General features: G+C 44.3%; 1 protein-coding gene across 2 annotated transcripts; it reads left to right on the forward strand.

The window, feature by feature from the left end:
* The first annotated feature begins 1954 nt into the window (after nucleotides 1-1954).
* cysltr1 (cysteinyl leukotriene receptor 1) lies at nucleotides 1955-7249 on the forward strand. Of its 2 annotated transcripts, XR_014570500.1 has the most exons (5): nucleotides 1955-2429; nucleotides 4138-4402; nucleotides 5007-5276; nucleotides 5973-6510; nucleotides 7010-7249. XR_014570500.1 is itself a non-coding variant. In XM_083785969.1 (4 exons), exons 1-4 carry the CDS (start codon nucleotides 2143-2145, stop codon nucleotides 6177-6179), a joined length of 1029 nt encoding a protein of 342 aa, XP_083642095.1. In that variant the 5' UTR covers nucleotides 1955-2142; the 3' UTR covers nucleotides 6180-6586. The 2 variants fall into 2 exon arrangements, 1 of the variants encoding a protein (XP_083642095.1); XM_083785969.1 differs by lacking the exon at nucleotides 7010-7249 and having other exon boundaries at nucleotides 5973-6586.
* The last annotated feature ends 3543 nt before the right edge of the window (nucleotides 7250-10792 follow it).

A 10792-nucleotide genomic window follows, 5' to 3' on the forward strand; every position in this document is an offset into this window, starting at 1 on the left:
GTTTATACACGCTCCACACCCGGTCGGACCCACGGTTGTCCAGAACCACCACAAAGGCCTCGGCCTTCCATCGTTACCGACTCGGTGCTCTACAGCCGGGCACTGGTCTAGTCCTTTATAAAGATGTCAGGGCGTTCCACATTCCGGTGGCAGAGGCAGTGTAGTAGGCTACGAGAATTTCTCCTGTGGGATTAATTCAGATCTGTGTCTGTATCTATCCATACTATCTAATCACATGATCTAAGAGGGGGGCGGATCAAGAACAGAAAAGAATACTCCTCACTCTGACAGTCCTACTTTTATCGCTTTATCATTATCAACCACCTGCTGCTGGTGCTGCTGCTGCTGCAGTTATCAGACACACACACACACGCACACACACACACACACACACACACACACACACACACACACACACACACACACACACACACACACACACACACACACACACACACACACACACACACACACACACACACACACACACACACACACACACACACACACACACACACACACACACACACACACACACACACACTCACACACACACACACACCCTCAGAGCGGATACACTCGCTTTGAAAAGCGTCCTGCCTGTCCTGCCCTGCCTTTTCTTCCCTGACCCACACAGAGCAACATCATAAGGCTGCACATGAACGGTAAGACATTTGCTGCATGCATACTTTCACACGATTATTGTTTCATTCATACAAAGGAATGTGACATGCAACACTGTTGAAGGAGGAAATGAGGCTTGCACAGCCAAAAGGAGATGATGCTTTTACATGAATTGAAACATTTTCATCTAAAATGCATCACCAAGGCACAGCAAATGTTTCAGCACGTCAAATATTTGTTGGAGATTATTTATTGATTAGGTTATATGATTTAACATGCAATTAAGTGTAAAATGACAGATTACAGGAAACAGATTACAATGAAAGTCAAAAATATAAGTTTTGGATCTAGTCCGACATGCGTCCGCATGTTGGACTAGCATCTGCTCCTGTGCTTGCGGTTATGGTTAGGGTTTGAGGTGGGTTGTCGTTTGTCGGACCAATGACTAGTCCGAACAACGTACTGCTTACGTTATTTGTAGCTAGCCGAGCACATGAATTTTCATGTATTAGGCTAATTTCACTTACATCAAAGTACCGTTGAGTGATGGCGGAACAGTAATGGCGCAGCCATTTGAAATATATTGTGTTTCTGTTCTGATTTTTAGGGGAGCTCTGTTGTGAGCCTCACACAGTCACACCACCAACCACATGTGTATGTGTTTGTTGTCTGACAGAGTAGGCAATAAAGGTTACTATACTTTGGTCCGACATACCATTGGTCCGATCGACTACCTACCCCAAACCCTCACCCTAACCATAACCGCGAGCACAGGGCAGCACACCTAAACCTAACCCCCAACCCTATCCCGAACCTGAGAGAAGTTGTGATGTCATCAATCTGAAAACAGTCGGGTTACACTCTGAATGTCGTCTTTCCAGTGAACCGTATCGTAAAATATGTTTCTGGGTTACACTACGGTTTTAGATACGTTTCTCAGAACCTAATTTGGGCCCTGCTCGGGAGAAGGTGGTACACAGAACTCACTCATATGTCGGTCCAACTTCTCATGCAGAATCTATGATCTTATCCCAATTATCAATGTTTTCATTAAGAAGCATGGGGGTAATATTGTAAAAAAAAGAATAACTAACCACTTTCAACCTGGCATCACTATTAGTGTTGTATAGCTAGTACTCGAGTCTGGTCTCAAGTCCACATTTTAATCTACATCGTCTCGGACCAAGTGACTCGGGACTCTTCCCCCATGAGGAGCTCATTCACATTACCATTACTCATTCACATTGCTCATTGAACAGTGCTCATTCACATTCACATTAAGAGAGCTGTCAGGACCACTTTTGCCATTTTCAACCTATCTTCATAATAATTGGTCCTACTCATAAGATGTCACCATTTCTGTCTACTAAGTCTGTGTCTCATTGGTGGACTGTGTTTTATTTTCTTCTTATTCTTATTCTTATTCTATTAATGCAAGACCAAGGTTTCTCCTCCAGCGTGCTAACTTTCCAGGAAGGAAATCAAGGCTGTAGTTTCTATTATCTTGTTATTATGTAGATGATGATGGCAGAGAACGGCTCCTCCATACCGTGTGAGTCCATCGACGACTTCCGTAACTCCGTCTACTCCACGGTCTACTCCGTCGTCACCATACTGGGCCTGTCCGGGAACGGCTTCGCCCTGGTGGTCCTGATCCGGACCTATCAGCAGAACTCTCCCTTCCACGTGTACATGCTCAACCTGGCTGTGTCCGACCTGCTGTGCGTGAGCACGCTGCCGCTGCGCGTCATCTACTACGTCAACAAGGGACAGTGGAACCTGGGCGACTTCCTCTGTCGGATCAGGTCAGTGTACTAACGGTAAATGGTCAGGGGTGGAATGTAACTAATTGATACGTAGCTTGCAGAGTTAGTTCAGTCAGATATACTCGAGCGGCTTCATGCTATGCTCAAGGGCGCATACATATACTCGAGGGGATAATATGCTGCATTACTATGTGGGTGTATAGTATTCAGTGTTTGCAAGACCCACATGTTATACACTGACGTGGCAGTCAGCTGACCAATTGGGCAGGGTATACAAGCTCACCTAGACTGCATGCTTTCTTCCTGCCTTCCGGTTCCTGGTTGTTATCAAGGACTGTCTAAAGAGGACGAGACACGAAGACCGTATGGGCGACGCCATGTTGCTCCATGGAAGGAAAGAAACATGGGCAGTTGAGACCAAGGAAGTTGAACGCGGAAGTGTTGGCTGCATATAGCCCACTTCGCACTATGTGGAAATGTCATACTGGCTGCATTTAATGGTCTTCTTGATAAGAACATACTGGTGATTATAGGTTGATAACATTAAATTGATTTTGAACAAAATGTCTAACTTGTAAATAACGAAAAAAGTGTATATTTAGAATTGATAGCAGCTCTGAATACTAGACAGGCCCTCCTCCCACAACTCATCTGATATTGCAATGCCCAACTCCTCAGCCCATGCATCTCTGAGATGACCAGAGACCAAAGGCAGCAACAAATGTTTAGAGTCGGGATGTGTGAGAATTAGGTCATAGAACCTGTGGCCCTTGGGTTTGACTGTACATTCTGGGATATGTTCACTCACAAAATGCCTAATTTGGAGGAACCGGACAAAATGTGCTTGAGGAATATGATATTTAGTCTGCAATTGAGCTAAAGATGCCACTTTATTCTCTATATGTAAATATCTCCATGCAGCTCAGTCCCCTCCAATCTGAAAATACGCCATCCATAATTCCTGGTTTAAATAATAGATTGTGCTATAGGGGTGTATACAGAAATATTAGCCAGAGTAAAACGCTTTCTAATCTGGTTCAGAATCTTCGGGGAGTTCTTAAGAACAAAATTATGATCTAACAGTTTCCATGAAGGCTGTAGATGGGAGTGAGGTTTCTGAGACTGCCATGGATTCAATCTTTAACCAGAAGGGGGCGGCAGAGGACCAGTGAGAGGAAGAAAGCCCTACTGCCAATCTAAGCTAAAAAAAGGGTGTGACCCAAAATAAATTGCAATAGTAATCGTTCAAGGTTTTTTTTATGATCCTTAGGGTCATCCAAATTACATATTAAAAATTGAGTGTTATATAAATTGTGGATCATGGTCAATTCAGGGGTTGAACGTTGGGGTACCATTGAAAACCTATATAAGGCCATAGCCATTTGCAGTCCTGGCTAAAAACGAGGTCATCACATTTGGGCAAGTGACTATGGCCGAATGTAGCCCAAAGAGTGATTTTCGTGCAAAACTAATGCTTGGAATGGATTCAGAATCCATTGCATTATGGGTTTTTAATGGTACCCCAACTTTCAACCCACTGAATTTACCCACTTCAGCCATAGTGTGCGTGTGTGTGTGTGTGTGTGTGTGTGTGTGTGTGTGTGTGTACTTTTGTACTTTTTCATTGCTTTTATTAAGTAAAAAAAAGAAAGGGATAACGTTTTCCACCACTGGAACTAAGAAGCCATTTTGGTTCCAGTTGACACCTTGTAATGTTTCTGTGCGTGTCTCTCTCCACGACACGCAGCTCCTACGCCCTCTACGTGAACCTCTACTGCAGCATCTTCTTCATGGCTGCCATGTCCGTCACGCGCTTCGTGGCCATCGTGTTCCCCGTGCAGAACCTGAACCTGGTGACACAGTGCCGCGCACGGCTGGTGTGCGCCGCCATCTGGGTGTTCATCTGCGCCAGCGCCTCGCCCTTCCTGATGAGAGGACAACACGTGGACCCCCACACCAACAAGACCAAGTGCTTCGAGCCGCCCACGCCGGGCAAACAAATCGACAAACTGGTGACTGATTGATTGATGTTCTTTTTTTTATAGAATATCGTCATTGTCGGGTGGAAACCGGGCTTCGAGGGTATTGCAAGGTGCCCCCCAAATCATTGGCAAACACCATCCTTAAGATATGTGGTGCTAAGCTGAAAACCAGGTATACTTACGAAAAACGTAACCTACGTTAATCATTAGTCTCGGCAAACGCAAATAAACATACGTTTATTCAGTTATATAAATGTTTTGTTCCGATCTAGTCGAAAGGCTTCTCACATATGTTGTTATAGCCATGACACTGCATAGCGGTCGCTGTAATGGCGCCGGCCTGTACTTCTCATCGGCTAGTGAGAGAGCAACACCTAATCCGACAACACACACAACATCCGGTTCCGGTCGCGGTGTTTTGGATCTTCAAAATAAGGGTTGAACGGGGGATATCCTGGCATATAGTAATCATTCTTTAATTAATCCTGGTTAATGAACTGGCCACATAAAAACATAATGTTAACACTTTCTGTACACTTTAAAAAATATATATATATTCTTCTTAGTATAATCATAGGACCTGATGATCATGTTTTAGGGTGGAAAAATGCACTCCATCTTTAATTGTATGCAGATGATGCTGAACTACTTCTCTCTGGTGGTGGGCTTCATCCTTCCCTTCCTGGTCATCCTGCTGTGCTATGCGGGCATCCTCCGCGTGCTGCTGTTGCGCGGCAGCGGCGTGTCGCCGTTGTCGCGTGGGCAGAGCAGCGCCGGCGCCAAGGCCATCCGCATGATCGCCATCGTCACGCTGACCTTCCTAGTCAGCTTCCTGCCGTACCACATCCAGCGCAGCCTTCACATCAACTTCCTGGCGAGGAGCGGCACCAGCTGTGCCGAGAAGGTACCACTATAGAGCGTCGCAGTTCCGCCCCTTTTCATGACGACGAGCGGCCCAAAAGAGAATTTCCCATTCATTTTGAATGGGAAATTTTGACCTGTAAGCTTCGGACAAAGCCAACTCGGATGGTGACAAATCATGACAATGAACAAAAACTTTTGGGCCGATCAAATCATTAGAAAGAAGAAAAACAACAAAAAAGATGTTGTACCCTGCCCTTTTTTTCCCTTCTTTCTAACTATTTGTTTGGCCCAAAAACTGTGTTTATTGTCATGATTTGTCATGATCCGAGTTGGCTTTGTCCGAGGCTTTAAAGGTCTTTAAATAAATACTTTCTGAAACATCTATGGGAAAAATGAATTGGAAATTGTTTTTGTTACGGGAGTATTTCCATGTTTCAATACTTTTTACTACAAACTACTACAAAGTTACATGTTGGTACTTTGTAGATGTAGATTATTCAAGATTATACTTCATATTTGTCGTATTGAAAAAACGTGTTAACAACAATGATGGTAGTGCTGTCAAACAAGTCTATGAAGCTATCTATGAAATCTATGAAAATGTTTGATCTGCAACACGATTTTATACAATACGTCACGTCTTCATCTCTCTCTCTCTCTTGGCTAATGGGTTCATCGCTTGAAAAACGTTGAAGACCCCATATCTAAAAGCACTTCTACCTCCTCCAACTGGCAGGTGGCTATGCAGAAGTCTGTGGTGGTGACGCTGTGCCTGGCCGCTGCCAACTCCTGCTTCGACCCGCTGCTCTACTTCTTCTCCGGGGAAGGATTCCGCACTCGCCTGACCTCCATGCGCCGCTCCAGCAAAGCCATGGCACCTCTGCACAGAGTGGATGCCGCGCAGCGTTCGGTCTCACAAGAACAAGAACAGCTGAAGGCCTGAGACCACGTAACCTCGCTCCACCGGGCTTTCCACCTAGACCACGCGAGGGCGTGGGGATGGGGGACCGGGAGTCTATTGGTCACGCAGAGACATTTTGGACATGGCTTTTACAGTGCTAGAAGAAGACAGGCAGCAGGAAGTAAGTCAGTCACAGTTCAGGGACCCCAACACGACGGAACACCCAAATATTTGTTTTTCAGAGCCACAAGAAAGGAGCTAAATGAGAAGCACCTTTAATTAATTGCACCTCCAACACTTTTCCCTATTCACACATAGTACTGTAGCAGGCTAGTCATGCAGGGGTTCCCAAACTGTGGTGCGTGCACCCCTTGTGGTGCGCGAACGCCCTCTAGGTAGGGTGACCAGATGTCCCTCTTTGCGTGGGACAGTCCCTCATTTCCAAGACTTTTCAGGCGTCCCACAAATTGAGACCCTGTCCCACATTGTGACTGGAAGGCAATTGCATCAGTGTTCAATTGCCCTAATAGTTTAGTCCCCTAATAGTTGGCCTTCTGTAGTAAAGTTCTCTCATTGTCTCTTCCTGCTAGATGTGTTTCTAAGCCTGTTAAAATAGCATAAAAATAAAAAAGCATGATTTTAAAACAAAATGTGAGACACCAGAGGAGTATATAAATGATAGCCAATAGGCCTATGATCGAATATGACATCAAGGAATTTAATAGCATCTCAAGTAGTAAGTTGCAAACGGCACACTCCAGTATGGCTTGTGTGGGACAAGTGGGATGGGGGGACCCCGTCCCCCCATCCCACTTGTCCCACACAAGCCATCCCTCAAATGAACAGTTTGGATCTGGTCACCCTACCTCTAGGGGGTGCGTGACATAAAAAGGGTAATGGCGGTTTTATGGTGTTATTTAACACAAATGTCAAAATCCGGTTAACCACTGTTGTAAGGAGATGTATAGAGCAGCTGCGGGAGTATACAGCAGCTGCATGTCTCTCAGTGCAGTGACATCTTTTACATAATTGACATAATGTGACGTAATTTCAGCAAATACTTTCGGCAAATACGAGACTTAGCGTTGGTGGGGGGGGTGCGTCAGTTAGGTCAGGAGTTAACGGGGGGCATGGCCAAAAATGTTTGGTGTCTGCTGTAGGATAAAATGTTTGGCTTTGGTGTAATTTCCCACACGGGAGATCTGGGTGAGAATCCTGGGAGTTACAGGACGCGATGTCACTCTAGCCATAAGAATGCATAGACCCACACCCAATATAGGAGTTATTAAATTATACAATAAGTATATTATTTCACAATGTGCATATTGTTGCATGTGTGCATGACTACTTGTGTAAATATCTATACTGAATCAATCATGTAGCATACAATCCTACATACAGATATAGTATTCAGTGTTCTGCAGGGAACATGAAGTAAATGTGTAACGTGTGACTGATCTGTAGCTCAGCTATCCTCTAACTCATTTTTATTATAGTTAGTTTTGCACAAGACATGGCGAGATATAAAAGTATTTTTATTTATGAACGTTATTCATTTTTTTCCCAAATAAAACAAACATGGTATATACAGTAATTATGTGAGGTCTGTTACAGTGGCACACCATTTGATGATTTCCCCCAACTGTTTTCTCCCAGTTCTTTCTGAATAGGAATTCAGGAAGTCCTACTACACTTTAATCCCACTGAGTCAGGTCTGTGGATTTTTTTTAATGATATTTTTTGGTGCTTTTTGACTTTTATTGATAGTAGTTAGACCTGAAAGGGGGGGAGAGATGGGGAGGGGGGAGATACGCAGCAAAGGTCGGCGGGATCGGGACTCGAACCCGCGACATGCTGTCAGGCTGCCTAGGTGCCTGGACCGCTCGGCCGGCCCAGACCAGGTCCGTGGATTCTGTTGATTTCATATCGAGCTGTCATTGTTTAGCTTTTATTGATGTTTTTGATTTGATACGGCAATTGCTTTTTCTGTCTGCATTGCGTGTATTTTCGGCACCACTGAAAATAAGGGTTTGACCTCTGTGTTTTCGCAGATTTTGAATAAATAAATGACATAGACGGCTGTGCACTGTCTAGAACCGTGCTATCATGTAATAATAAGTTACATGTGTGTAAATGCATGTGTTTACAATGAGCAGTGGTAGACAAAGTATTCTGATAGTTTTAGTAGCAATCCCACTTACAAGTAAAAGGCTATAAAGTATTCATTTATTTTACTTGAGTAAAAGTGCAAAATATGTTTTAGAAAAAACAGGTTTACAAACATAAACATCAAATCGAACGACACCCTTATCATCACTGACAAACTTGATGTAGCCAACTACTTAAACATCTTCTTTACGAACATTGCAACAACGCTGGTTAACAAACTGCCCTCCCACTCTTTGGTGTAGAGCACATCCAAGCCTTCTACAAAAACCTAGGTGTTTGTAAAGATGATTTTAAGCTGACAATGGTAACAAGTTAGGTACTTAAAAAACTGAGTGCCCTTCAACCCCACAAGGCCACTGGTGACTGGCCATGACAATTTTTCCTCCAAATTTCTCAGAGACTCAGCCATCTCTATAGTTCCAATCATCACCCACATAATAAACCTCTCCATCAAACAGGGTCCCCCAAGATTTCAAACTGGCCAAAGTGACCCCCTTGCACAAGAAAGGGAGCAAATTAGACCCCGGCAACTACCGCCCTATTTCTATTCTTAGCTCCGTCTCGAAAGTGATGGAGAAAATAGTCTATGAACAGGTTGAAAAGTATCTTGCCACTTTATGTATGAATTCCAATCTGGCTTCAGAACAGCACAGCTCAACTCTGAACTTGTTAGAATCTGCATCTCCTGGTATACCACAGCACCTCTAAGGCCCTTCACTCCCCGAACCCACCTCACCCCTGCCCACTTTGACAGGCTGGAATGGCTTAGGGTTGACTACAGAGTACAGCACCTTGCAATGGGTCTGGTCCACAAGATTCGCTACACCACCAAGATACCCATGAGGAAGTATTTAGGTACCTGTCTAAATACTTCCTTAATGTCCACACCCACAACACCAGGGGGAGTTCAACAAACCCAGATTCGGCACAAACAAGGGACTAAATTAATTTCGCTCCTATGCCACCAAAATGTGGAATGCCCTACCAACAGTCACTAAGACGTGCGAATCCCTTGACTCCTTCAAAACGGCTCTCAAAGGGCACCTACGGACGCCTGCAATTCTAAACTGACTGGGCCCTATTGTAAACAAGTGTAATGCTTTATGATGTCGTCCACTCACTGTTAACAGTTTTTTGTATTGAGTTGTACTTGAAATGTACTGTAATTCTGCAAACTGTTAATAAATCAATCAATCAATCAATTTGGCTCTTTGCCGTTATACTATAGCCTACTACTTCACTGTCAGCCTGCCTGCTATTCACTGTGTCAGTCAGTTCTGTGCTCCAGCATCGTGTTTGATTAGTTTGCTATGGATTCTACTTTAGCTTCATTATTATTTAGTTTAGCTCGGCCCGAGACTATATGCGAAGCAAAGCCCAAGAGCCACATGTAGTCCGCAGAATAAGATCAGCGTGTACTGCGCCAGTCTGCGTTTATACGCAGATTCAACAGTAGACGGGCGGCATTGAGAAATGCGCTGGTGTTACGCGTCGTGCACCGTCTGTGTTTTTTTTTTTTGACGCTTGGCTCGTCGACTAGCGTTTATGTCACGTTCTAAAAAAAATCACACACGTGTGAACTGAATGGTGCAACTCCCCTCTCCCCCTCTCCTCTCTCTCTCTCTCTCTCTCTCATTAGCAGGCAACAGTGCAGCACTAATACTATCTCTCTCTGTTTCTGGCCCAACAGCGCCCCTACTGGTAGTCAGTCATACTGGCGCTCATGAACACATACATAGGTGAACCAACACATAACCAACACACGGACATTGCTGTTCTTTGGAGTGGTTGCACCACTCAAAAACAGTCCACTTCCTTCTTTAGGTACGCATGCATTCACATTGGAACGATCCTTATCAACGGTCCAGAGACCCGCCCCCCATGCCAGAGAAGATTTCTACTGCTCTAGCAGTGATTCTCAACCCGTTTAATTTCAAGCAAGGACCCCCAGTTTGACATGCATTAGTCTACGGACCCCCATTTATCTCTGGGACCCTCAATTTATATTTGTAAAATCAATGGCTGGGTTGTGAGCATGTGCAGCATGTGCATCACTACAAGTATTACTATATTATGGTAAGACTTGTAGTGCTGCACATGCTCAGATGCCCTCTAGGCCGCACACAGAAGCCTGTGAACATAGACATTTTGTGCAGATGTGCCACGCAATGATAGGCCTCAGGCCTGAGGCCTGGTAGGCCTCAGGTCTACCATTCTGAAATTTAATTTAATAATATTTGGACTGCTGGACAGCTGACAGTAGGCTCTCTTTACTCTTAAAACAATTATATATATTATATATATATACATAAATATAATATATATATACTATGCACGAAATGTCTATGTTCACAGGCTTCTGTGTGCGGCCTATAGAGGGCATCTGAGCATGTGCAGCACTATAAGTCTTACACCACATGTGTTTGGGAAACCCAGCCAATGTTAATTTAACTCTGAGAGTGTCCAAATTGAACTGTTAGGTTCCA

This window comes from Protomyctophum parallelum (genome assembly GCF_964188405.1).
Source record: "Protomyctophum parallelum genome assembly, chromosome: 16".
NCBI classification, from domain to species: Eukaryota; Metazoa; Chordata; class Actinopteri; order Myctophiformes; family Myctophidae; genus Protomyctophum; species Protomyctophum parallelum.